General features: G+C 37.8%; 1 protein-coding gene across 12 annotated transcripts in view; it reads left to right on the top strand.

Moving 5' to 3' along the window:
* Positions 1-26,250, top strand: part of CDC14B (cell division cycle 14B) — an 82,349-nt gene that overhangs the window by 19,311 nt on the left and 36,788 nt on the right. For 7 of the 12 annotated variants that reach the window (XM_074330264.1, XM_074330261.1, XM_074330266.1 and 4 more), the window contains 3 exons: positions 11,555-11,645; positions 12,200-12,275; positions 14,522-14,614. In XM_074330264.1, coding sequence (XP_074186365.1) covers positions 11,555-11,645; positions 12,200-12,275; positions 14,522-14,614 — 260 coding nt within the window. The other 5 variants (XM_074330268.1, XM_019711993.2, XM_074330269.1 and 2 more) reach the window with 5 other exon arrangements.

Below are 26,250 nucleotides of genomic sequence, written 5' to 3'. Positions count from 1 at the left end.
TGCCTAGAAAAAATATCTATGAATTTCAATATAAATTCAATTTCAATAGAAAAAAAAATTCCTCAAATTCATATGGAATCTCAAAGGGCCTTGAACAGCCAAAACAATCTTGAGAAAGAAAGAGCTGGAGGCCTCAGGCTTCTGATTTCAAAACATGTAAGACAAAGCAATGTGGTATTGGCATAAAGATAGACATAGACTAGTGGAACAGAAAAGAACCGAGAAATATGGAAGAACCTGCATATGGTCAAATGATCTTTGACAGGTGCTAAGACTGCACAACGGGGAAGAGGATAATCTCTTCAACTAACGGTGTTGGGAAAACTGAACAGCCACAAGCAGAAGAATGAAGTTGGACTCTTACATCATACACAAAAATGAATTCGAAATGGATTCAAGACCTAAATGTAAGACCAGAAACTATAAAGTTCCTAGAAGAAAACGGGAAAAGCTTCGTGACATTGGATTTGGCAATAATTTCTTGGATTTGGCACCCAAAGAATAGGCAACAAAAGCAAAAATAGACAAATGTGACTACGTCAAACTTAAAAACTTCTGCATATCAAAGGATGCAATCAATAGCGTGAAAAGGCAACCTAGGGAATAGTACAAATGTTTGCAAACCATATGTATTTGTTATATGAATTAATATTAAGGGGTTAAATATCCAGAATATATAAAGAGCTCTTATAAAGAACTCCTGCAATAAAAACATGGGGAAAGCACGTTTCTGCAAAGAAGGTAAACACAGATGGCCAACAAGCTGTATTGGAAAAAGGACTCCCAGTCTTCCCTCCTGTGTTTCTCCTTTATGCTTATGCAGAACACCTCACTTCTCACACTTTAGATCATCAAATGTGTGGGTGTTTTCTCCACTCCAAGCAATTATATGACACCAGTTGTGTGTCCTTATTAGGAAAAATTTCCTGGGGCTGAGAGAGCAAAGAAAGAGGCTGACAACTCCAGCATTACATCAAGTTTATTGAGGGAACTTAATACCAGGTGCGCCTTGGGCTGTACATGGATGTCCACTGTGCCCTGTGGCAGGCACTAAGGGGTTATAAAGGACAGGGCAGGATGGATAGGAGTACTGGGGTGGGACTGACCCCCTATAAGGGGAAATGGGAGAGGGTCTGTTCTAGGACCCAGCACACCTGGGGCACAGGGATGAGGGGCGGACAGTCTCTGAGCAGTTTTGTGGGAAACAATCCCTGTTGTGATCTGGCCTGAATCAAGCTGGAGCTAGCACGAATGTCTGGCAGTGGTCAGGCAGGGTCCGGAAGTGATCACGTCATGGAACAGTCTCTCCTCTACAGTCCTACAATTTAACTGAATTCTATCACTACTGGAGATAGCATCAGATCCCACAGGTTAAGGGCTCAGTCCCACAGGACCACCATTCCACCTCAGATGCCAATTGCTAGTCCAGGTCGTTACCTGTGTTTCTGACCAAGTAGCTATAAATCAGAGGTTCCCATAACCCCGTCTTCTGGTTTAATTAATTTGCTAGAGCAGCTCACAGAACTTAGGAAAACTGTTTACTTACTGTTTACCGGTTTATTATAAAAGGATATGACATAGGATACAGATGAACATCCAGGTGGAAGAGATGTGTGGGGCAAGGAATGTGAGATAGGATGTGGAGCTTTCATGCCCTCTCTGGGCCCAACACTCTCCTAGCAGCTACATGTATTCCCAACCTGGAAGCTCCCCGACCCCCATACAACTGTGTTTCCCTGAAAATGAGACCGGGTCTTATATTAAGGTTTGCTCCAAAAGATGCATTAGAGCTTATGTTCAGGGGTGCCATCCTGAAAAATCATGCTAGGACTTATTTTCTGGTTAGGTCTTATTTTCGGGGAAATACAGTATGTGGAGGCTTCCTCACTAGGCATGATCAATTATCAGCTTCACTTTCTTTTTTTCAAATTTTAACTTTAATTTTGTTTGTTAAATTTATTGGGGTGACAATGGTTAGTAAAATTGTATAGGTTTCAAGTGTACATGTCTATAACACATCTATATATCACATTTTGTGTTCACTACCAGTCAATTCTCCTTCCATCATCATATGTTTGACCCCCTTTACCCTCATCTACCAGCCCCTCCCCCCTTACCCTCTGATAACCACTAAACTGTTGTCTGTGTCTATGAGGTTTTGTTTGTCTTGTTCCTTTGTTGTTTTTAGTTTTATATCCCACATATGAGTGAAGTCATATGGTTCTTGACTTTTTCTGTCTGACTTATTTTACTTAGCATGATAATCTCCAGATCCATCCAGTTTATTGCAAATGACAGTATTTCATCTTTTCTTATGGCTGAGTAATATTGCACTGTGTATATATGTACTACATCTTCTTTATCTAATCATCTATCTATCAGCTCCATTTTTAACTCCTCTCTCCTCTAGAGAATTCAGGTGGGGCTGAAAACCCCAACCTTCTAATATGGCTTGGTCTTTCTCACAACTAGCCCCGATCCAGGACCCATCCAGGAGTCCCCACAGAGTTGCCTCATTAGAACAAAAGACACTCCTATCACCCAGTAAATTCCAAGGGATTTAATATCCTGTACTAGGAACTGGAGTCAAAGACCAAATAGTAGAACAAAAGATATTCCTGGTGTTCTTATCACTTAGGCAATCACAAGGGTTTTAGGGAGCTCTGTGCCAAGAGCTGGCAGCAGAGACCAATATATGTATTTTCTGTAATCTCACACAAGCATACGAAAAAAATGTTAGCATCACTAATTATTGGGGAAATGCAGGTCAAAACCACAATAAAATATCACCTCATACCTGTTAGGATGCCCACTATCAAAAACAAAACAACGAAAAATGAAAATAATGGGGCTGGCCCAGTGGCTCAGGCGGTTGGAGCTCCGTGCTCCTAACGCTGAAGGCTACTGGTTGAATTCCCACATGGGCCAGTGGGCTCTCAACCACAAGGTTGCCGGTTCGATTCTTCAACTCCCGCAAGGGATGGTGGGCTCTGCCCCCTGCAACTAACAAGGGCAACTGGACCTGGAGCTGAGCTGCGCCCTCCACAAACGAAAATAACAATTGTTGGCAAGGATATGGAGAAATTGGAATCCTGGTGCACTGTTGGGCATGTAAAATGGTGTAGCTGCTATGGAAAACAGTATGGAGGTTTCTTAAAAAATTAAAAATAAGAGCTACTATATGATCAGCAATCCCACTTCTGGATATGTATATATCTAAAATAATTGAAAACAGGATCTCAAAGAGATAGTTGCACGCATGTTCACTGCAGCATTTTTCACAATAGTCAAGAGGTGGAAGCAACCCAAGTGCCCATTAACAGATGAATTGATAAGGAAGATATGCTATATGCATATACTGGAATGTTATTCAGCCTTAAAGAAAAAAAGGAAATCCTGTTATATGCTATAACATGGACGAACCTTGAGGACATTATGCTAAGTGAAATAAGCTAGTCACAAAAGGACAAATACTGTACGATTCCATTTATGAGGTATCTAAAGTAGCCAAACTCTTAGAGGCAGAAAGCAAATGGTGATTGCCATTCTGGAGGGAGGAGGAAAAGGGGTGATGCTGGTCAGTGGGTATTGAGTTTCAGGTTTTCAAGATGAAAAGTTCAAGAGATGGAAAAGTTCGAGAGATCTGTTGCATAACAAATGTGTATATAGTTAACACTAATGTACTGTATACTTAAAAATGGTTATGATGGTAAAGTTTACGTTACGCTGTTTTTGATGACAAAAAACCTTATAGTCTTAAAAAACTCAGTTTCACATCTATTTCTATTTGCATGCTATTCTTAGTATTGTTATTTGTGTAGGTATAGGTACCTTCCTAGAATATATTAGGCCCTTGGAGATCAAGAATCTAGATTTCAGAGAATATTTTGCTGTATCTTAAGTAAATATGTGTATCTGACAAATTTGAGAGTTACTTTTAGGAATGGAACAGAATATTTGAAATTAAAATTTTTTAGGATGTGGTTAAGCATAAACAGAGTGCTTGCTTATATTCATTCAATTTAAACAAAAAACAAAATATACTTACCAGCTGTAATTTTATCAAAATTTTTAGTATTTTATGATTTTTTTCTCAAAGGAAGATTACACTCCTTTCAGGCAGCATTCTTAGATTGTAACTACTGTATCTAGATAATACTGTAAAATATAAAGCTGCTCTAGTTACAAGCTAAATATCACTGTTATAAAATAGGTAAATATAATTCAGGAGTGGCATTCAAATTCCTGGATTTTTAATGATTTCTCCTAAAACCTTTTATTAAAAAAAAAATCAAACTTCAAATTTAAGAGCATAAAGAAGACTAATTCAGAATTATGTTAAATTTAGCAGGAGCTTTTTTCTCCTCAAAATCAAAGTACTGTATGTATAAGCAAATTTCTCTTTGAAGTCCATGGACTTCCTGCTCCATGTAAGGCTGCTGCACAGAGCTAAATGTTACTGATCCAAAAGTGTGTTGTATTAAAAAATGACCTGTAAGTAAAGGCAGTGTGTGCCTTTGCTGAATAACTGTGTGGCTGGTCTACTAGAGGGTTCTCAGTGAACACCCCACTTTCTCTTTCTTAGGTTTACACAAAGTTGTGCTGCTTCCAGCTCTCCTCCTGGATCTCCCAGAGTGTTTCTTCTGTGGTGTCACAGCTCCCCCAAGGAAGCAAAGCTTTGAAGGGAACTGAGCCTGGAAAAGCTCAATTAAAGCATCTCTTTGTATAATGCAGATTGCAGTTTGTTCCCCTGCTCCCCCCATCTTTCCTTTTGAAAAAAATATTAAATCTTGACAGCCATACCAGATAAAATAAACAGTTTTGGAAGTTGCTTTTCTGAGCCATTTAATTATTTTTCCATAGCTTTCCTTGAAGCTACACTGATAAAATGAGAAATTGGGGCCTTTTTAAAAAAAATGCTGCAGGGCAATTACTGGTATCTATGCTCCTATACGTAGGTCAGGATACATTGGTTACCGTATTTTGCCGTGTATAATGCGCACTTTTTGGCCCAAATTTGTGAGGGAACAATCAGGATGCACATTATACATGGGTAGTACTAATTCCATATTTATATAAAAGTTTTTAATTCTTTCATTTATGCTTATGAGTTAAAAGTGTAACTCTACAAATCAATAACGATATCCGTATGCAAAATAATACCCTGGAATACGATAATCAGTTTTGTTGAACTTACAAAGAAGAGTTCTTGGCCTTCTAATATTTATGGTACATAAATATTATAAATTTGTTACTGATACATAAAATTTCTTGTACCTTGTATCCATTCTGTTTTGTAATTATTTGTTACATAAAATTTCTTGCACCATAATATGTTTAAAACTGAATGCTAAAATTTCTTTATAATACAAAAAAACAAGTACCTCAGTGTAAACAAATAAAAATTTGAATTAAAAAGTTAAAACGAAAGATTTTTTCCCCCTGAAAATTTGGGCCAAAAATGTGGCTACACATTATACATGGGAGTGCATTATACATGGCAAAATATGGTATATTTGTTCAAAGCTTTGTTTTACCCTGTTGTCACAAGCTGAGTGACACTCTGCAAGTTCCTTATTCTTCCTTGGCACTGCTTCTCCCGTCTGTAAAATGAGGGCAATAATACCTATATCCTAAGAATAAGTGAAAAATAACAGATAATATCTGTAAAGTGCCTAGATGAGGATGTACTCAGTAAATAAGAATTTCCTTTTCCTCTACCTTGTCTGCCCTTCCTCCATTTATTTATTCATTTGTTTATTAAGCAGACATTTGACCAAGCGCCTGTTGTGTCCTAGTCGCAGTGCTGGGTACAGTGCGTTTCTGACCACAGGTGCTCTCATTCTCTTCAGGCAGCTGAGGAAATAAGAGTTGAATGTCAGGATCAAGACTCTTGGAACCAAAGTCCCTAAAAGCAGAAGAAAAGGCATGGTTCTCTTGTGTTTGTTTTTCTGATAGTTGGAGGCCTGGAGGCCTTTTGTCTTTTAGTATCCACTTGTCAGAGGCTAAGGGTTATAAACGGATGGACTTACTTCCTCTGAGTCTGTGCTGTCCAGTATAGTATCCACTAACCACATGTTAGCAGATATTGAACATTTCTGTAATATCATCGCAGAAAGTTCTATTGGTCAGCGATGTTCTAGGTAGTGTGAGAGTTGGCTCATTAGTAGATCAATAGTTTTAAGATAGAAAAGAGATAGAAGAGCTCCAGATTATTCTGTTGTATTTATGTGAATTGAAGCAAGTTTTAGTTGGAGCCATATGATAGAATATAAAGAATGGCAGATAATCTTTCCATGAAAAGATAAACTCTGTTTCTGTGAATTTTTCTTTGTGAAGATTTTAGGACCTGATGCTTTTTTTTCTTAAGTCTTTTACAGACTGAGAAAGGATAAAAATATTTCAAGACTCTTTGAAAGAATCTGTTAGCCACACTATCTTTTCTGGTAGGTCTCTCTTTTTTTTTAAAGTTGCAGTGTGATTTACTACTCATTGTCTATACTTTATTAATTTTGTAGTCTTTTCATGGATCTGTATCAATCAAAAAATTTTTTCCACCCCCCCACCCTTTAAAAAGTGAAATATGACATATACAGTAAAACACACAGATTTATGTGTACAGATTGAATTACTGTACCCTCTGGGCCACTCTTACCCCAAGCAACCACTGTTGACTTCTGTCAGTATAGATTAATTTTACCTCTTTTTGAACTTTATGTATCAAAGATCATACAGCATGAACTCTTTTGCGTCTGTTTTTTGCTCAGCATAGTGTTTTAGAGATGCATCCATTTTATTTTGTGTATCAATATTTCATTCTTTTGCTTTTGCTGCGTGGTGTTCCATGAATATACTACAATCTGTTTATCCATTCTGTTGATGGAAATTTGTGTTGTTTCCGGTTTCTGGCTATTCTAAAGCTGTTACAAATATTCATGTACAAGTCTTTTTGTAGACAAGGGTTTCTCTTGAGTTTATGTACTGGGTATATATACATACTTGGGAGTTGGATGGCTGGATCATAGGGAAAGTGTATGTAACTTTGTAAGAAACTGCTAAACTTTTCCAGTATCTTAATACCATTTTACATACCTGTTAGCAATGTTTGAGAGTTGTATTGCTCTACATCTTCTCCAACAATTGGTGTTGTCATTGTGATTTTAGCATCCTAGTGGCCGTGGAGTGGTATTAATTGTGGTTTTAATTTGCATTTCCCTGACTTGCATGCCTTTTTCGTGAGCTTACATGCCATTCCTGTAACTTCTTTCACAAAGTGCCTTCAAATCTTTTGCCCTGGTTCCCACTTTAAAAAATTTAATATGTACCCTTAATCCTTTCTTCTCTACACTTTCTTAAAAACCACAGTCAAATAGCATGACAATTTTTAAAGCTCTCCCTGAGAGTTTTCTCTATAGAAAAAATTACTTACTGATATGACTAGTGGCCTAGAATTGAGCTGTGTCCTAAACATTGTTAGGAGGCCCTTGAAATACCATTGGAGAGAAAGAATGAGTATTGTGAATAAGAATTTGCTTCTGATAAAGCAATTAAATATTGAAAATATTTATTAAAATAAGTCTTTTTTATTCACTGCCAAGAAATTTGAAGTGAGACAGATCCTTACCTCCCCTCCCTTTGAAATGTTTATTTAGGGTAGATAAATTAGAACTTAGCAAAGTTCTTGTCTTAGGATCCTAGAAAAATCTGTTTGCTGAAGCTGACTGCTTTACTTCTTCTGTGTGACTTCTCTTTCTGGTTCAGGTTTATCTGACTTGCATGGTTATTATCCACGTGGTTTAGGACATGTTCATGTCAGCTCTTATCTCTGTATCACACTGATGGAAACTGCCCTGGGCCAGTCTGGTCTTGCACAGCTCTCAGGACTTTTTCATAGATAACAGTAATTGCAAGAAACCTCCAGGTAGATGGGGTTTGCTACTCCCCTACAACCTTACTACCACCAGATTACAATGAAAGCCAGTCTCACATAAAAAAATTTTCTGTACAACAGTCATTTATTAAATATTCTTAGCAAGCAGGTACCAAATATGATGTACTTTGTCCTGTAAGCTTAGGCCCTGCTATTTTATGTATCCACAATTTATTTTGTTTGCACCTGTGGGGGTTTCATAAGCATATGAGACCTACGGAGGCATTGGGCAGTTGAGGTTTATAAAGTTTATGTCATTCTGCACAAAGGAGGGGGGGGGGGTCTGGGATTTTCAAAGGGAGGTAGTCAATTAACATGTAGCTACAAAGAAGAGCAAACGAGATAAATTCTTGCTGGGAGGACCCAGAAACAATGGGACACAGAGGTGTCCAACAAATAGGCTTTGCTAAATTTTTTCCTGTCAAGTTTAATTGCTAAGGTTATGCTTCCTCCCTTTAAGTATGGTTTTCTATCTGAATTCCTTTAGGCAGGTAAGGGGGGAGGGTCAAAGGTTCTTTCTGAGTCTTTCGTTTCTTAGTAACCAGCTTAAAATCAATATCCCAAAAAAAATATTTTGGGGTAACAAAGTGTTTGTTGCCTTTAATGGAGGTTGTCCCAGTTTATATTCCTACCTACAAGCAATGTGCCTGTTTCTCTACACCCTCACCAACACAGTGCCTTTTCAGACTCCTTTGTTTTTTTGGTTTGTTTCTTTTTCCAGTGGGAAGGAAAACTCGGACCTTGTAGTTCAAATTTGCATTTGTTATTTTGCAATAACATAAAATTGAAATTGGGCATCTTCGTGAGATGAATTCAAAATCTTTTCCAGTTTATCTTGACTTTGTGTCTATTGCTGTCACGACCCTTTAAACAATGGGTATCAATTTAGTAGTCAGTTCTCCTAAGGCTTTTAGATTGTGTTTCATTTAGAAAGGCCTTCTCTAGTTAGCATAAAAGAACTCATTTGTTTTCTACATTGGAAGTCTTTAATTCGCCTGGAATTTTAGAATAAAGTTAGGCATGCTGGTTTACTTTTGAGGGGAAAAAAGGTATGTGTGATATAGAACGTTTATATGTTTATATTATATTGTAATTATAAATACAGTATAATTCTTGGGAAAGAGTTGTTACTGTATTGCTTGTCTGTTTTAAGGGAGAGGCATTGCAATTTTTTTTTCACGGATTATTAAAGTAACACTTTTCTGTAGGAAACTCGGAAAAATAAAGGAGGGAATGAAAATCGCCCCCAATCCCAGCACTACATGGGACCGTATTCAATCTGTTTTATTTCTTTTTCACTTGAGACTAACATAGTGTGTTTTCCCGAAAATAAGACCGGATCTTATATTAAGTTTTGCTCCAAAAGGCGCATTAGGGCTTGTGTTCAGGAGATGTCATCCTGAAAAATCATGGTAGGGCTTATTTTCCGGTTAGGTCTTATTTTCGGGGAAACACTGTAGGAACATAGGTTTAGAAAGTACTTTAAATGGTTGCTTAGTATGGTGTCAGAATTTTTCTTTTTTAGTCATCCTAATACTTTTCTGAAGAGAAATCTGAGGCCTTTAAAAGAATGATGACCTCAGTTTGAAGCTGAGTTTACCTTTAAATCTTGAACAATTGTGAAGACCGACGTCCAGTGTAAATAAGATGCTCGCACTTGCAGCGAGCCCGACACTCCGCGGGTCTCCCGAGCCAAAGCAGCGCCCGGCCCGCTCAGGGCTGCAGCACCCCCTGGTGGCGGCGGTCAGGACGTCTGGGGGAGGCGCCCCGAGTCGGTGTCACTGGGGGCAGGTTCACTACCTATCGCTCCTCTTCCGAGAAGTCCTTCCACTGGCTTTCGGAGCTGCTTTCTTTCACCAGGCCCATGGTTGCCGCTGTCGCTCTCTGCTGCACATCCTGTGAGTGCAGAATCTTGGCGCTGGAGGGCCTGGTGCGACAAATGACCTCGCGGCCTCCCCCGGATTCCTGAGGCGGGGCGAAGCTTAGCCTGGGCAGCTGGGGGTGGCTTCCGCGCCCCACTCCCTCACCGCCCTGTTTGGGGCAGTTTGAGAAGTTTTGAACTTCCGGGATTGGCTGGTCGGGGTTTGCGGTGGGTTGGGTGGCCCAGGGCATCGCTGTGCCCACTGCTTGGGCGCGGCCCTTTAAACTTTGTTTTTTAAACTTCGGGGGTGTGGTTGTGGCGCCTCCTCTCTCAGCGTCTGGTTGTTCCCTGGCTGTCCAGTCCTTCCCTCTGCCCCGCCTTCCAGATGCTTTGGAGTCATGAGCCGGGAGGGCACTGGGACCCGTCTGGTGGCCGAGGTGATCAAAGGTGAGTGCTGAGGGTGCGGGGGCTGGCCTGTCCGGGGCACCCCATGTTTAGAGGGCATGGGGTTCAAGGAGGCGCTAGTTGCTGGCCAGGAGGTGCCTTTAACCTTCCGGGCTAGGGCCGATGCTGTTTCATGGGCATGGGTGGCCTCCCGGGACTCCTAGTCCCCAGGCTCCCCGGCGTGGTGTTGCTTTGGGACGAACGTGAACAGACCTGTGTCGTTTGGAGCCCCTGGCTGGTAGGTAAGTGGTGCCTCTCCACCCAAGGGTGCAAAATCCGCGGTCACTGTGCACAGGGATCAAGGGTCATTTGTGGTTGGAAAGGAATAAGCCCTGTCATCCTTTTGAGTGTTTGTGGTTGCAAGACATTTTAGTTGAGTTTACAGGGAAATAAATACAGCCACTGCGTGAGTTGAATTGCTGGCAATTGTTTAAATTACCATTTGGGGAAAGGATGCCAGCTGTCGTCCTTTGTTTCTTACTACTTTAAAAGCTGAACTTGATTTTGCTACAATTTGAATGTAAATATTCTACTAGCACTACTGGTATTGTTACTGCTAGGTTTTGCATATGGCTTTGCTTCCCTGAGGATTTTTAGGCAACTTTTTGGGGGGTGGGGTGGGGAAAGGTGGAGCCTCTGAGCATTACTGACACTGGTTTCCATTCTTGCTAAACCTCACAGCAGCCTAACTGCATTTGTGCAACACAAGTTCGTCTCACACGCATCATGCAGAAACCTTTCATTGCTTCTGTTGCGATGGTAATTTGTATAATTGTAAAAATCACTATAAGAGTAGTAGTGATCCCTAAGAACAGTTGGATAAACATATGGTTCATTTAGTTGTTTGTGTTCTATAGCCATAAATGTTCATTTTGAAGCAGTTTTGAAAGTGTTCTCTATTTAAAATACTGTTTCTTACCGAAGTGACTCCGGGATGTCTTGAAAACAGTGATACATAGTAAAAGTCATCTAGGTTGATGCCAAGCCATCAAGTGCATGCTGCCAGTTGCTCAGATTTCTTAGTCCAGAGAAACTAAAGTTTTGTGATGAGAGGGTCCTCCAGAAATCAAGCCATATTGCTTCTTGAAAAGTCACTTATCATTATTGAAACCTACGATTAAAGGCAATTTCCTCTTTAAAATTTTTGCTTATTTATTATCACTCACCAAAATAGCCAGAACATTGGCAGGCACCCTTACCACCAGAAACATGCATGGGAAAAATAAAAATTTGACTTCATCTGAAAAGAGTTGCATCATGATATATGAAATGTTTTTTAATAACCTGAAGGAAGGAACATTGCAATTTTTCCATTTCAGATCGCCTTTGTTTTGCCATTCTCTACAGCAGACCAAAGAGTTCATCAAATGTACATTATTTCAGCATAGATAATGAACTTGAATATGAGAAGTAAGTATTGCTTTTTAAAAGCTTGTTAGTAACGTTTTTTATGTTTGAAGAATCTGAAGGTATGTTTATAAATAGGATAGCTTTGGAAAATTACAAATCTGTTGATTGATAATTGCAGGATGTTTTTTCTTTAACCCTTAGTAATAAAATAGATCCTTAGAGAAAAAATAAAAATGAATGACCTTTCCTAAATTTAACAATTTCCATTTGAAATTCTAATAGTTTACAGTATGAGATATAAGCTAATGTACTAAGATATGTTTTTACCAGTGGAAAAATATATGTGGAAAAATAGGTTTTTTTATTCAGAAGGTGTTTTCATATGTTATTTGAGGTTAGACTTAGGCATTGAAACACTGGTCATATTTTTTAATAGGCAGTGTTTACCGGAATATCTCCTCCACTAGTTAATGCAGTACCTTTAAATTGTGTGACTGACTGATAACAATTTGGTGTGTACTTTCTGTCTTAATTTGGTCTTGTAGTTCCAAAAAGGCATTTATATTCACAGTATCTAGAATATACATACACGTTTTTGTTTTTCATTTTTAAAGCTTCTACGCAGATTTTGGACCACTCAATCTGGCAATGGTTTACAGATATTGTTGCAAGATAAATAAGAAATTAAAGGTAAAATCTTTTTTACTTAGGATTTGACTTAATTAATCATTGTTAGCCTGATCTTGGGGAGGGGAAAGTAAGGAAAGCATATCTCTGTTTTTAAAAAGGAAATGTCATGTTTTTCATTGCAGTGGTGTTTGGGACCTATCTGTGATTTTTTTTGTTTTATAAAAGCATAGTGTATATGTTAGTTTCCCAGAGTTTTGATTGAACAGTTTGAGTTTGGGTCATTTGGTTCTGGTTTGGATTGGTGTTGTTCATATACTTGAAAAGCCAAAGTGGAAATTGGTTAATAAAGTGAACCTCTTATTGTCTGACCTAATGGGCCGGAAACCCTAACAAGAGAAACTTCCCTTGCTGTGGTCATTGTTCTACCTTCACTTTGATGGTAGGGAGTACTAGCAGACTAATAAAGAAAAATCGGCTCATCTTACTCTCTCTCATTCAGTCTTGGATCTCCTATGATGTACTACTTGTGATTCTTCACCTTGACCTTTTACACATACGATTAGGAGCAGGGGAAGCAAGGGAAAACAGCATATTTTTAAGGCTGTGTCACTGAGAGCTGCAAAAGTGTATTTCTGTTAGTCAGAACTTAGACCCCATGCGTTTATTTAAAAAACTTTGATCATTTTTGGTTATGCACAATGAAAAGTGTTTATGTACTGCTAACAATTCCAAATTAGTCACTGTGGTAGACTCTCAAGTGGAAGATACAGGGGGCAATTAAAAAAAAAAAAAGCTTTAGTCAATCAATTACTTACCAGGCTACTACACAGAAGAAATAAAATTTATTTTCAATTAAAAATTAAGTTATAGTAAAAAATTGTGGATGAGTAGGCAGATTTTTTTTTCTTGAGTATCACATCTAAAATTACACATCATAAATGTTAGAAGCACATGTTAGATGAGCTACTGATCTGTAAAATGGAAGTTGTAGCATTGGTTTTTATTTTGTGTCATATATGTATTCAATACAGGTGGATATAGAGATGGAGACTCTTCTTTCTGTACTTTTTTCTCTCTTGATTAGGAATATAAGCATTTATGGTCTTATGTTTTTATGCCCCCCCCCCCCCCCTTTTCCAGTTGTCAGTGGCAGGTCTTTCGTTTCATACAGGGCTAGGAAGCTAAAAATAATTTCCTCTCCCCCTACTTGTGTTGCTTTGCTTTACTTTGGAAAGAATTTTTTTCTGCACTCAGCCATCTGCGGGCTTTCATCCTTTGGGTCAACTAAGAATATAATGGTCGTTTTCTTTCTTTAACGTTTTATTATTTACTAGTACAACTTGTAGAGTGTTGACCATCCAACCTGGTCAAAACATTACTGCCTATTCGATTAGTAGTGATAAAAGTGTGTTGAGAGTTTGAATTAAGAGTGTCTTGTGCTGTGTTGCTCTCTGGCTGGTTGGGTTTGTTTTAGTTTCTTAAAATCAACTTGGATCTCTTATTCCATGTAAACAACTAAAGGAAAATACGTACACATTCATCGCTGACTCAGAAGCCAAGGAATGCGAGCTTATTGAACTGAATATATCCTGTTCCTTACCCTTACCCGATTCCGTTTCTAGTTGCATTACTGAAGTGCGGGTGAGGAAGTGATAACTAAGCATGTGTTCCTCAGGTTTTTAAAATTTGATATCCCTTTCATTTTTAACTTTTTATTGAAGTTTGATGTATGTACAGAAGTAGGTACAGCTCATGAGTATACAACTCAATGAATTTTCACAAACCGAATATCCACAGGTCATGGTCACAAGAACAGGGCATTAGTGCACCATGTAAGAGCCCACTTATGCTCCCTGGGCCCTCTCTGCACCATTCTCACCCTGCCCCCCACCCCATTCACTCTCCTGATTTTCAACAGATTTTTGCCCGGTTTTATATACCCTTTTATTTTAATTTAAAGGTTTTGGAAATAGATTTTTTTTTAATCAAACAGTAAGGAAATGAAAGAAAAGACCCCCCTTTCCAGCTTCTTACGTAGTCTTTCAAAGGTAGTCTGTACTTTTAAGTATATATCTGTTCATATCTCCTACCTTCCTCTTTAATTGTACATTCCTTGTAATCTAAGATTATGTTTTTTTATAGGAAGGTATATGGTACTTTAGGGTATCAAAGTTAATATTTTAAAGGTCTTGCTAATATGAATGCTTACACATTGTGAGATTTGGAATTTATCTTCATCACAAAATAAAGTTTTAGAAAACTTGAAATTAAAAAGAAAATACTAACAGCTGTGTATCTTTGTGCAGTCCATTACATTGATAAGGAAGAAAATTGTTCATTTTACTGGCTCTGATCAGAGAAAACAAGCAAATGCTGCTTTCCTTGTTGGATGTTATATGGTAAGTATTTAACTACTTATCTAATTTATTAATGAAAATGCAGACAACAGTGGTACTTTAAATTTGCTATTGGAAATTTGAAATGACTTTCTCTAAGATAATGTCTTGATTTATTTCCATAAAGAACATGTTTTGCTTTTTAAAAACTGACCAATGGGGCAAGGCTCTGCATATGTGGGGGGAGGGGATGTATGGAAGATTTCTATACCTTCTGCTCATTTGCTGTGAACCTAAAACTGCTCTAGAAATGTTTAGAAAAGAATGACCAACTAGTGTGAAAACCTTTATGTGTGTGGCACTTTAGGTTAGAAATTAATGCCCTCAAAGCTGCGTCGTTATTAACTCATGATCCATTTAGTGAAGTTGTAGAAGTGGAGTCAGGACCAGTAATTGATTTTTCTTTTTTTAAACATGAAAGTGTACCACATGAGGTAAGAGTGCTTTATAATATGAATAGAAGCAATTTTTTCCTAACTAAGATGTGACTCAAAGATCATCTTCTTTCTCACCAAAACATCTAGCAGAGAACGTGGTGTGTCAGTATTATAAGAAAACAGGTAACACACTACATAGATTACGTATGACATTGAGTGGTTGGTCTACTTGGGTTACTGGAAGTATGTTTTGGAATAGCCAGTATTTGCACTAGAGTGATGAATTTTCATTTACTTGTAAATATCATGAAAGATATTTGTTTTTTTAGAGTCAAATTTTATCTAGTGCCTAGTGCATTCATGGGCAGGAGTGTTTCAGGAGTGTTTCAGAGAGCAGTGTGCCTCATCGTTTTGGTATGGAAACTTAGGTACTCCATTCAGTGGAGAAGAGTGGCGAGTGGGTATTTCTTCCATTCCTACCCACCATAGTTGTAATAGTTGCTCTCCTAGATTTGAAAATAAAAAGGATTGTTTTTGTTCCTGACATGAATTCTTTCTTCCCTCAGCTTGCTACTTGCTTCTGTCACATTTCTTCCCTTTTAAGAGTCTTTTCTGATTAATAGTTTCATAATCTGGGATTTACAGTGATTAGACCAAAAGTTGGTGGTACTAGTTACAATTTCACCTCAAAATTTAATAATTTCTTTTTCTGTGTTTAAGGCATATAATTAATGATCATTAAGGCTTTTTTTTTCTTTTCTTTTTTTTTTTTGTTTCCTATTTGGTGCTCACAAAAGTAGTTGAGAAATGTTTCTGAGATAACTTTTATCATCTCTGAATGTATGAAACACAGGTTATAGTATATGTCTGTTAAATTTTGATTTCTTAAGCCTGCCCTGATGTGGTGTTTTTGTTTTTTCCCCATCATTCCTGCTGTTTATTGTGCTTAGCAAAATTCCTTAGGGGGAAAAAGAGCCTAGGCAAGGTCCCAAGAAAAAGAGTATGGAGAAGTGGCTGTTTAACTAGGGCGTTTGTTTGGTCCCATACTTGGCTATTCACTGGGGAGGGGAACCCTGTGATTAGAGTAAATCCTGACAGAAAAAGGGACTCAGCCAGAATTCTTTGGATTTATAGCGTATTGAACAGAACCCTGGAGAAATGGCCCTTTGTATGACAGTAAAAGTCTTTACACTACCCTGGAGCAAGTCTGCATGGCTGAAGCAGTTCCATCTAAGAGAGCGTGCTCTGAGCAGAACACACAGAGCTTGTGCCTGGGCTGCTTTTAGCGCAGCAGTTTGCCTCTGGTCAGATGAGATGTCCTCAGGATGGGTCTTGAGGAACCAGACCTGGTGACTTCCGCATGAGGAACCCTTTAGAGGGTGGCTGTGGGCATGGTGGGAACCATCGGTTGTCTTAAAAACAAAACACTTAATAATTTTATAAATAAGATATCTCTTTTTAAATCTTGTTGCTTGTTGTTTACTGTAGGTTAAAAAAAAATAACCCCTTGGCATTTTTATTGAAAACTTGTTGGCATATTCTCCGTTTGGTGTTGACCTTTTGCTTAAGGGTGTATTTTGGCATTGTTAAAGAATAAAAATTCAGCCGATTAAATTTAAAGATCTAATTGGCTTTATTCAACAATTCATGAATTGGGCAGCATCCCATCCAGCACATAGAAAGGTGCCCTGAGGAGCTGTACAAAGGGGAAGGTTTTTATAAGTAGAAAGAGTGGGGCACAAGGAAGTTACAAGAGTGGGTTATTTCAGGCAAGGTCACCTCCCTTTAGGGGAAGGCAATGGGTTTTATGATGTAGATTACCTTATTAAGTGTTGAGCAGGAAATTCCAGATTAATTGGTTTAAAATCCCATTCCTAGGATGGCTGAAACTGCAGTTTGGTTAGGTATTATATTAAGTCTCGGTGGGGCTTTGCAAAAGTGACTCCATTTTGAGTCTGTTTCTATTTAACAGCAGGCAGAAGTTAATTTTTTTTTTTTTTAAAGGGAACAGGACTTTACTGGGGAACAGTGTGTACTTCCAAAATTTTTTTTCCAAGTCAAGTTGTTGTCCTTTCAGTCTAGTTGTGGAGGGCACAGCTCAGCTCCAGGTCCAGTTGCTCTTGCTAGTTGAAGGGGGCGCAGCCCACCATTCCTTGCCGGAGTTGAACCGGCAACCTTGTGGTTTAGAGGAAGTGCTCCAACCAACTGAGCCATGGGGAGGCAGCTCAGCTCAAGGTGCTGTGTTCAATCTTAGTTCCAGGGGGCGGAGCCCACCATCCCTTGTGGAACTCGAGGAATAGAACTGGCAGCCTTGTGGTTGAGAGCTCACTGGCCCATGTGGGAATCGAACCAGCAGCCTTCGGAGTTAGGAGTATGGAGCTCTAACGGCTTGAGCCACCGGGCCGGCCCCAGTTAATTTTTTTTTTGTATTTAATATATTTTAGGCTAAGAAATCCTTTCAGGATTTTACAACTCTTAGCTTAGCACTGATTTGATTGGTTAGGAAAGTACCAGGTAAGCAATTTGAATATCCACTTGAGTTCATTCCTCTGCTCAGCTAGAAGCCAGCTCGGCAGGTGGGATTACAGTTCTTGGCTGTAGCAGAAGTCTTCGCAGCCATGACTGGCTGGCTGAAGTAGAAGCAGGGAGCTGAATAATGTGAAGTGGAGAAACAGGACAAAAACTTCTAAGAAAAGGAAGTTTTTTAAATAGTAGCAAAGGAATGTCAAAATATAATATGGATACCTCAAAAGATTAAACATCAAAGTAAGTAAGTGAAGGTTTGATCTGGTTGAAAAGTCCGTTGAAAGCTCTGATTAAAGATTTGTAGAGATGAGTGAAAATGCCCTAAAAAATTGGTCTTCAGCCTTGATAACCTTTATGGAATTGTTGAGGAATTTTGCTGTTAGTAAGGCTTTTTAATGATTGACTTGAAGGGTGGTGTGGTAATGTTAAAACAAAAACAAAAAATCTGGAGGAAGAACAGTTGGGAAGGAAGTATTATTCCAAATGAACTGACTCTGTTTAGCTCTCTCTTTCCTTTTAAATTCTGGGCCTCTGAAAGGAATCACGTTCTCTTCATCCTTGGGCACTCAGAAGGACCTGATGGGGTGTGGAGGGGGTGTGAGAATAAAGTGCTAGTACTTCTGTTTATTTATTTTTGCCTTAAAAACAGAAGAGGTTAGGCTTTACAAAGACTTAGAATAGGATTGACATGCTCATGCCCCTTTAGTGCTTTTGTCAGATGGTCAGGCGCCATGTGTGGTGTGGGAAGAGCAGCTTGACTATTCCTCTTCAGTGTTTCCAAGTATTGCATTTTATGTGGCCTGGTAAATGGATTTACCAACCATCCCAAATGGTAGAATCTTTGATAACAAATTAGCATGAAACTAAAAATTTGTGCCAATCACTGTAAAAGAGTTAAAGAACATAAAAGATAACTGAATTTTTCTTTTACAAAAACATGAGTGAACTATGTCATTTTACAAAATGGTAAGTTTGCTACCCTGTTGCAGTAAGTCAGTGGCTGTTAACCCTACCAGATTTTGAGGTGGTAGTACTTGACCTGTCATTTCAAATATGAAATTTTATCACTTTTTTTGTAAAAAAAAAAAAAGGAAAAAAGATGTAATATACAAAACCCTTGAGAAACTGAGAATATTTTCCTTTAAAAATGCTTTTATAATTACAGAAGCAGGACATGTGCATATGTATGTGTGTATACTATGTTTTATGTTCACTAGTGTAGCTTTATCACCTGCCTTTTTCTGTCAGTGATCAGTTCTTCCATTTAATACATGTTTTTATCATCTTTATACCCAAGTTATATTCATATTTCCCCAATTGATCCAAAATGTTCAAACCAACATCTAATCCAGGACCATTCTTTGCATGTGATTGTTTGCCCTTAGTCTGTCTCACATGTGGTCCGTTTTTGCTAACACTGATTTATTGAAGAGACCTGTTATTTTGTAGAATGTTCCACCTTTTGAATTTCTCTGCTTTCTTTCTTGTGGTATTTTAAAATTTGTTGCTCCATTCTCTGTTTCTTGTGAACTAGAAGTTAATATCCGTAGACTTGTGTATGATGTAGCATATGTTGCATCGTGTCAGAAAATGTATAGTACCTCAGTTACCATTAATGATGCTACAAATGACCACTGGATTGGGTGCTGACCATCAGACCCCTTCAGTGTATGCTTTTCGCTTTATGACTTAAAAGTAGTCTGTGTGGTGTTATTTTGGAACTACATGTATGTGTTAAATTTAGTTCCCCATCAACCATGCATCTAGTGTGTTAAACAGTTGATAATAAATACTTGCTTGAATCAGTAATTCTGTTAGGGTTTCAGTATAATATTTTTTAATTATTTCATTCATCCTTCATTTATTAGCTGGCTTTCATGGGAACTGAGCTTTCTCTCATCTAGTTGGGGTTCTTTTATTACCCTCAAACTAAATTTTATACTGAAAAGACTATGATTGGTCATCTCTCTTTAATAACCAGTTTTCACAGTAAGGTGTTACACAGTAAAGTGTAGCCACAAAACAAAAATTTAAAACCTGCTTTAAAATCATCCAAACAAAGCATCAGTGGGTTTTGTACTCGTTTGCTAAACATTTTAAAATGTACAGCACTTATCCATTCGTTTTAATAACCGCTGATTAGCATTTGGGAAGTTGGAAATTTACTAACCAAATGTGCATTATTGCTGGGTGGAATTAAAAAATGAGTGTAATCATTCCTGCATTTGCATTTACGTGTCATGGTAAAGTATCTTTTAGTTACAGCACACATTAAAATCAGCAATTGAAATAGCTGAACTTACAACTAGGCTTTTAAATCAAAATTTAAAATGAAGCATATCTGTTACATTTATTAATATTTAATGAGCAGAGGGTTTTTTTAGCACAATTACAATATATTATAATTCATTTTAGAAATAATTGTCACTTTATCTTTTTCTTTTAAATTTTTTACATTTATACTTTAAATGGAGATGGTTTGCTGTTTTACTAGTAGGTGCAAACATTAATTTCTAGTTTCAAAACAATTATTTGGAAGAGGCCATTGTATAGTGGATGAAGTTTAGAGGTTTAGGTTCAGACTGACCTGGCTTTTAAGTTCAGTTTAGGTAGAGTAGCTGGCACAAATTAAGCATTCACTGAATATCTTTCTCTTTCTCTTTTTTTCTGGTTCTGCCCACCATTATTACACCTTAAATCTGATTTTTGTATTAAAAAACAGGAAAGTTACCATTCTGTCTTACCAGTTATCAGTTTTGGTTCCATCTTACTGCCCTAGCATTTGTATTTTCCTGCTGGTAATAATACAGTATTCAGCTCTTCCGTAGGTTAAATGTACTTTTAAGGACTAGCCTGGGAAATTAGCCATTGTTTCTGACATTTTTCTGTGGTTAAAGTGTTCTCAGTGTAAAAAAATAAATGACACAAGCAAACTGTTTGGAAATTTGCTTTCCTCTGATGTTTACTAGGTAATTTTGCTAGAGCTAATAGTAGTAACATGTAGAGTCCCTATTCAAAGTGTTTCACTCTATGTTATTATTTTTTTATTTTTGAGCAATTTTTATAGCCTTTAGAATGGCTTGCCTTGTAAAACATTTATATTGAAAATTATGATACTAATTAAATACTAGGGATATATTAATTCAGTAGTCTGTCAGTAGAATCCTAAGTTGCACTGAATTTGAGATCAACAGTTATTATAAGGACCTAGGGACTTAATTTAATATATAATGATGATCTTTTGAGCCTGTGGTCCACTTTTTCTTAATGATTTGATTATTTTGGACCCAGAGTTGTCATGCTGGGTCAAGATGGCTGGCAGGTGAAGGGCTCATTTGAGAAGTTAAGACAAGGGAGCAGAGGGGGGAGGATCTGGAAGCAGTGGGTAAGAATCCAGTTCAGCAGGAGAGACCCAGGTAGGACAGCCAAAGCTTTTGTAACACCCATCCCTGGGCAAACCTTCCTGTGTGAGAAAGGCGGGACAAACAACAACTGGGCAGCTGTAAATAGGACCAGGCACCAGGTGGCGTGAGGTGTGCTGGAGCTGCAAAGAGGGGAGAGCGTGGGCCCTGCCACAGGAAGGCCCTGTGGTGGAGGCAGCTGGTGTAGTCATCACTGCTCATCACAACTCTACTTCTTTCTTTACCCTGGTTAGCCTAACTCATGTTTCCACTACCTGCCATACTTGCTAGGTGCTATTAACTTTAAGAATAAAGAGAAATGGCCCTCTCACCATTTATGATACTAGATTGCACTTTTAAGCTCTGCCGAATTTTGGATCCCATCCTTGTTTTAGTACTTCTTTTAGATGGAGAGTATGGTTTCTTGTCTATACACAAGGCCTGAGTAGTAGGCCCTCTTCCTCACTAACAAGCAGCGTGATCTTGGGTGAGCAGTTAACAACACCGGTTGGAAAGTAGTAGCCTGCCAATTTTATGTAACTCGGTATTTATAACTCGCAGTTTGTTTTTGCCAATGTTTAAAAATTAGGAGGTCTCATTAAAAATACCAAGTTTTTTGCTTTGTCTTAAACAAATGTCCGTACCTCCAATGGAGTATGTCCACGTGCACTTTTATAGGGCATTCCTTCACATCGTTAGCTGTCTGGCCTTGGTAGCTACTATGTATTTGAAACTGGACGTCCAGTTTCTCTTTATCTAAATGGGGGATCATTATACCAACCTACAATATATATAAATAAAAGAAATTTGAAAAATGAAAACTATTGAAATATAAAGCCATCTGATTTTTTTAAAAAAAGTGATTTAGGATTTTTTTTCTTACTAGTATTTGTGCAGAAACTGTGAAAGTGATTTTATCTTTTTTACTTTTTTTATCATAAAATTGTTTATTATATATAGTCTTTTCCTTCTCACCTTTTTTATTCAGTAGTTGGATCTTTAAGCTTATTTCCAACTTGCATTGATTCATGAACATTCTGTGTTAATCTAGAGAGAGCGATTTTTTTAAAAAATGATGAATCGTGTTCTTGGCATAGAAAAGACTATATCATCTGGCTGATGTTAAATACTGGAAACGTTGTGACATTTCTCAAGGAAGAATATTTGAAAATAGTTTACTAGTTTACCAGGCTGCCACATTTGTTGTGGTATTTAAATACCCTTTTCTCTTGACTCAGATATGATGACCTGTGTGATGTTTTCGGTTTTTAAAACTGTACCAAAGGCTTCCTAAGTACACAGGCTTCCAAATGTTCTATATCAGAATAGAATAAAAGAAGCACATGTCTAAATAATTGGGTTTTATTGTTTGAGGCCTGGATTGTCAGGATTGGATATAAAATATAAATGATTGAGTTGTGATCCTTTTGTTTAAGTCCACTAATTCAGCCATTGTTAACATAGTCCCTCCCAGGTTTTGAAACGGATCAGTAATCCAGAGTCAGGAGTTTTCACAGGGGTGGGGGCAGACAGATGGTAATTTAAGAAATGGAAGTGGTGCAAGTCATAGAAATGGCCACAGTACTGTTCAGCAAAACAGAACCTTGTACTGTGACTTTGAAAAGCACTGATAATTTCACAGGTATTTTCTACCCCAATATTTCAGTCTTGTGAGATTGCTATTTGCTCCTTGAGAGAAAGGGAGGGAGTGAGGGAAGGCGGGAGGGAGAGACACAGAGAGAGACAGGACGACAGTCTCCTTACTGATGTTTCCTAAGCCATGGGGCTAGGCTTCCTTACCTTAACATCTTGGCCTTGTCACGTTTTGGGGGTTTGTTTTAATCCACTTTTAACAAACTGAAATGATCATTTCCTATCTGTTTATACTACTTTATTATCTATTGCTGGCTTTCAAATTACCCCAACACTTAGTGACTTAAAACCATAATTAACATTCTTTTAAACAGTTTCTATGGGGAAGGTATCTGGGCCCTGCTAGCTTGGGTGGGTCTGCTTCTGGATCCAACAGGACTCTCGTCATCTGAAGGCTTGACTGGGGCCGCCGGGTCCACTAAGACTGCCCATTCACATGCTGGCAGATGAGTGTTGGTCATTGGCAAAAGACCATCGGTTCTTTGCAACATGGTCTGGCTGTGTGCCCTCACAAAATGACAGCTTGATTTACTTGGGGTAAGGAATCCAAGAGAAAGCAAGACAGAAGCACATGTCTTTTATGATCTAGCCTCAGAAGTCACACTTTGCCATTACTGCAATATCCTGTTGCTTACACTAGGGCGCCCTGTTTGTTGTGGGAGGGGCACATGAGGATGGAAACACCAGGAGGTGAGCATCATTGGGGCTGTATGAAAGCTGGCTACCACAGCTGTTCAGTAGCTCTTTTGTTCATCATGTCTTCCTCCCTATTTTTGGACAGCAATGTGGAATTAGAGTGGGCATTCTATACACATAGCTTCTCATGAAAATATACCGAAAGGATGTGAGAAGCCACCTAGCTTCCAAACTGCCGGGAACACGATGATGGGTCATCAAATTGCATTGATTCAGACTTTACTGATAGGAGGATTTGTGTTAATAGAGGAGCCATTTATAGGCTTCTTTTTAAGTAACAAATTTAGAATAATTTCTTTTGGGGAGGTCTTTTGACTAGGAAAGGTGAATGGATGTAGAATTAATAATTAAAGATTGTTAGCAAACATTTCTTTGATAGTTGTGTCTTAGCCCTTTGAGGCTACTGTAACAAAATACGAGTCAGGGAGACTTGTAAACAACAGAAATGTGTTTCTTACAGTTCTGGAGGCTGGGAGTCTGAGATCGGGGTGACAGTATGGCCCGGTGAGGGCTCTCACCTTGTGGAAGGAGCGAGGGAGCTCTCTGAAGCCTCTTTTATCAGTGCTCCATCTGATTTCTGAGTGCTCCACCCTTACCGCTGACCACCTCTCAGAGGCCCCATTTACTAATAACCATTAGCTTTTGGAATTTAGGATTTCAACATATGAATGGGGGGGCATTCAGACCATTGTGTAAATAGACTTATTTTGAATCTGTAAATTTCCTTTAGCGTATCTCATTAGATAATGAGATATCTCATTATCTAATTATCTATTCATATACAGGCATCTCCAACTAGATTTTGTTTTGTTGTTATTTTTCACTTTTTTACTTTCTCTTTTTCTTTCTTGTTCTTTATTTTCCTTTGGTTGTATTTGTCCCAACTGGATTTAAAAATTATATTTTTTAAAAAATTTATCACTAGGAATTTAGGTTTTGTTTCCTCCCTCCCCCCGCCCAAAGGTAAAAAAGGTTACATTGTTCTTGTGGTCTTTGAGTTGAACTTGTGTTCCAAGGCTAACCCACCATTATTTAATGTATTAGAGACTATTTTTCTTTTGAAAGTTAGAAGGAAATAATACCATTGCAATTTTAGTAATTAATGAAACCAGAGAAGTTTGGGCTTGAAGAGGAGGAATTATCATGAATCTAGTGCTTAAGGAAAAATTTATATAATTTAAGAAAGGTCTTATTAGAAATTTAGGGAAAATCTGAAAGAGGTCACTGGATTTCATTTAACTAATTTACTTAAATTGTGTATATCTGCACATATACATGTACATATACACAAATGAATCAAACCCTACTCTCACCCTCATTGGCCCCAAGCTATTCTTTTATTTGGTTTGGTTTTTCTTTGGTTTAAGGGGTGGTTTTTTTGGAGGGGGTGTACTAGGAAGTCCTAAAATAGAACGGAGAATAAATAGTGTTATCTAGTAAGTCTTAGAAGAGAAGTGAAGCATGTTGGAGACTAGAAGAGACTGAGGAAATTTGGGGTGGGAGGAAAGGGCTGGATTTAAAAACGCTCTTAATTTTTCATAAAAGAATTGTTATACTGTTTTTCCAAATAAATAGTAACAAAATAGAAAGTCAATTCATAGGTTGATGCTTAAAAGGTTGTGTGTATTAAGTAATACATAGGCAAATATAATATGAGGAGTGAGGTTATAGATGACCTTGTGGTTAATTTGTGATAAATTGTTGTCTTATATGAGTCAGTAGTAGTGGACTTGAAAATTTGATACTAGATAACAAAGCATTCCTTTATTCTTGAAATTAATTGTTCTTTGTTATATGCCTTTTTTGGTTTGTATGCTGCTGTAGACAAATAAATGGTATACGATTCTGTATAGTTATTTCTAGTTTTGTATTTTTAGAGTAAATGGGATGAAATCATACTGAGAATTAGGCTAGACATTGGGGGAAATGTCCATTTATTAGTCTTAAAACAAAATTGGTAAAATGCCCTCTGGACTGCTTTAGGACATGTCCTTCTCTAATTTTTCAAAGATCCTGCTGGATCTTGGATTTTTAGAATTTCTCTTAATCCAATGATATAATTATATCAACTTTTTAAATCAACTTTTAATCAATTATTTAAAAATTTCCTAACTATTATAAATAGATTTAGGTTCAGTGAATTAAATCGTGAATCAAGAATCCATATATAATGTATTAACCAGAGGTTACAAGGAAACTTAAGATATGGGTCCTCACTTCAGAATGCTCAACATTTGCTTGAAGGAAACAGCTCATATGTAATAAGAAATGGAGATAAAACATTTGTAACTTTTGCAGTGACTTCTTTTTACTGCTCAAAATTTAAAGTGTATTATCCCAAAGTAAGCTTTAGCATTGAGTCTAATTTAAAGTGTATTATTTAAAATTTAAAGTGTATTATCCCAAAGTAAGCTTTAGCATTGAGTCTAATTTTGGTAATGATACGTGTGCCAAATCTAATGCTTGTGGCCTCTTCCCTGCCCCTCCATGCATGAATTGAAAATGCCCTGCCCTGCTGGAAGATTCTAGTTAGAAAAAGTCTTGTGCCTTCAGATAGAATGAGGTTCAGAAAGTCCCAGGCAAACTTAATGGGAGCGGAATGACTCATTTACAAGGATGCCAGTGAAATGCTAGAACTCGCAAGTTTCTAGAACCGGTTACTTAGGAGGAGGAGGAGAGAATGCGGTAAAATACTTCTGCAACACTAGAAATGAGAAGACAATGGAACAACATCTATAAACTATTGAGAGAAAAGGACTGTAGACCAAAAATTGTATACATAGTCAAAAAATGTCAGGGCAGAAAACAACACATTTTTAGAAATGCACGAAATACCAACGATGGACCTCAAATGCTAAAGAATCTACTTGCAGTATTCTACCAGATAAAAACTGAAGCATAACGTACTTCTGAAAATAAAGGAGAGCAAATGAAAATAAGAAACAAATGCAGTTTTATAGGAATCCTGTGCAGTATTATAAGTAGT

The sequence above is a fragment of the Rhinolophus sinicus genome, linkage group LG04 (assembly GCF_036562045.2).
Source record: "Rhinolophus sinicus isolate RSC01 linkage group LG04, ASM3656204v1, whole genome shotgun sequence".
Lineage (NCBI taxonomy): Eukaryota > Metazoa > Chordata > Mammalia > Chiroptera > Rhinolophidae > Rhinolophus > Rhinolophus sinicus.
This window is presented reverse-complemented; position numbering and strand designations above follow the sequence as displayed.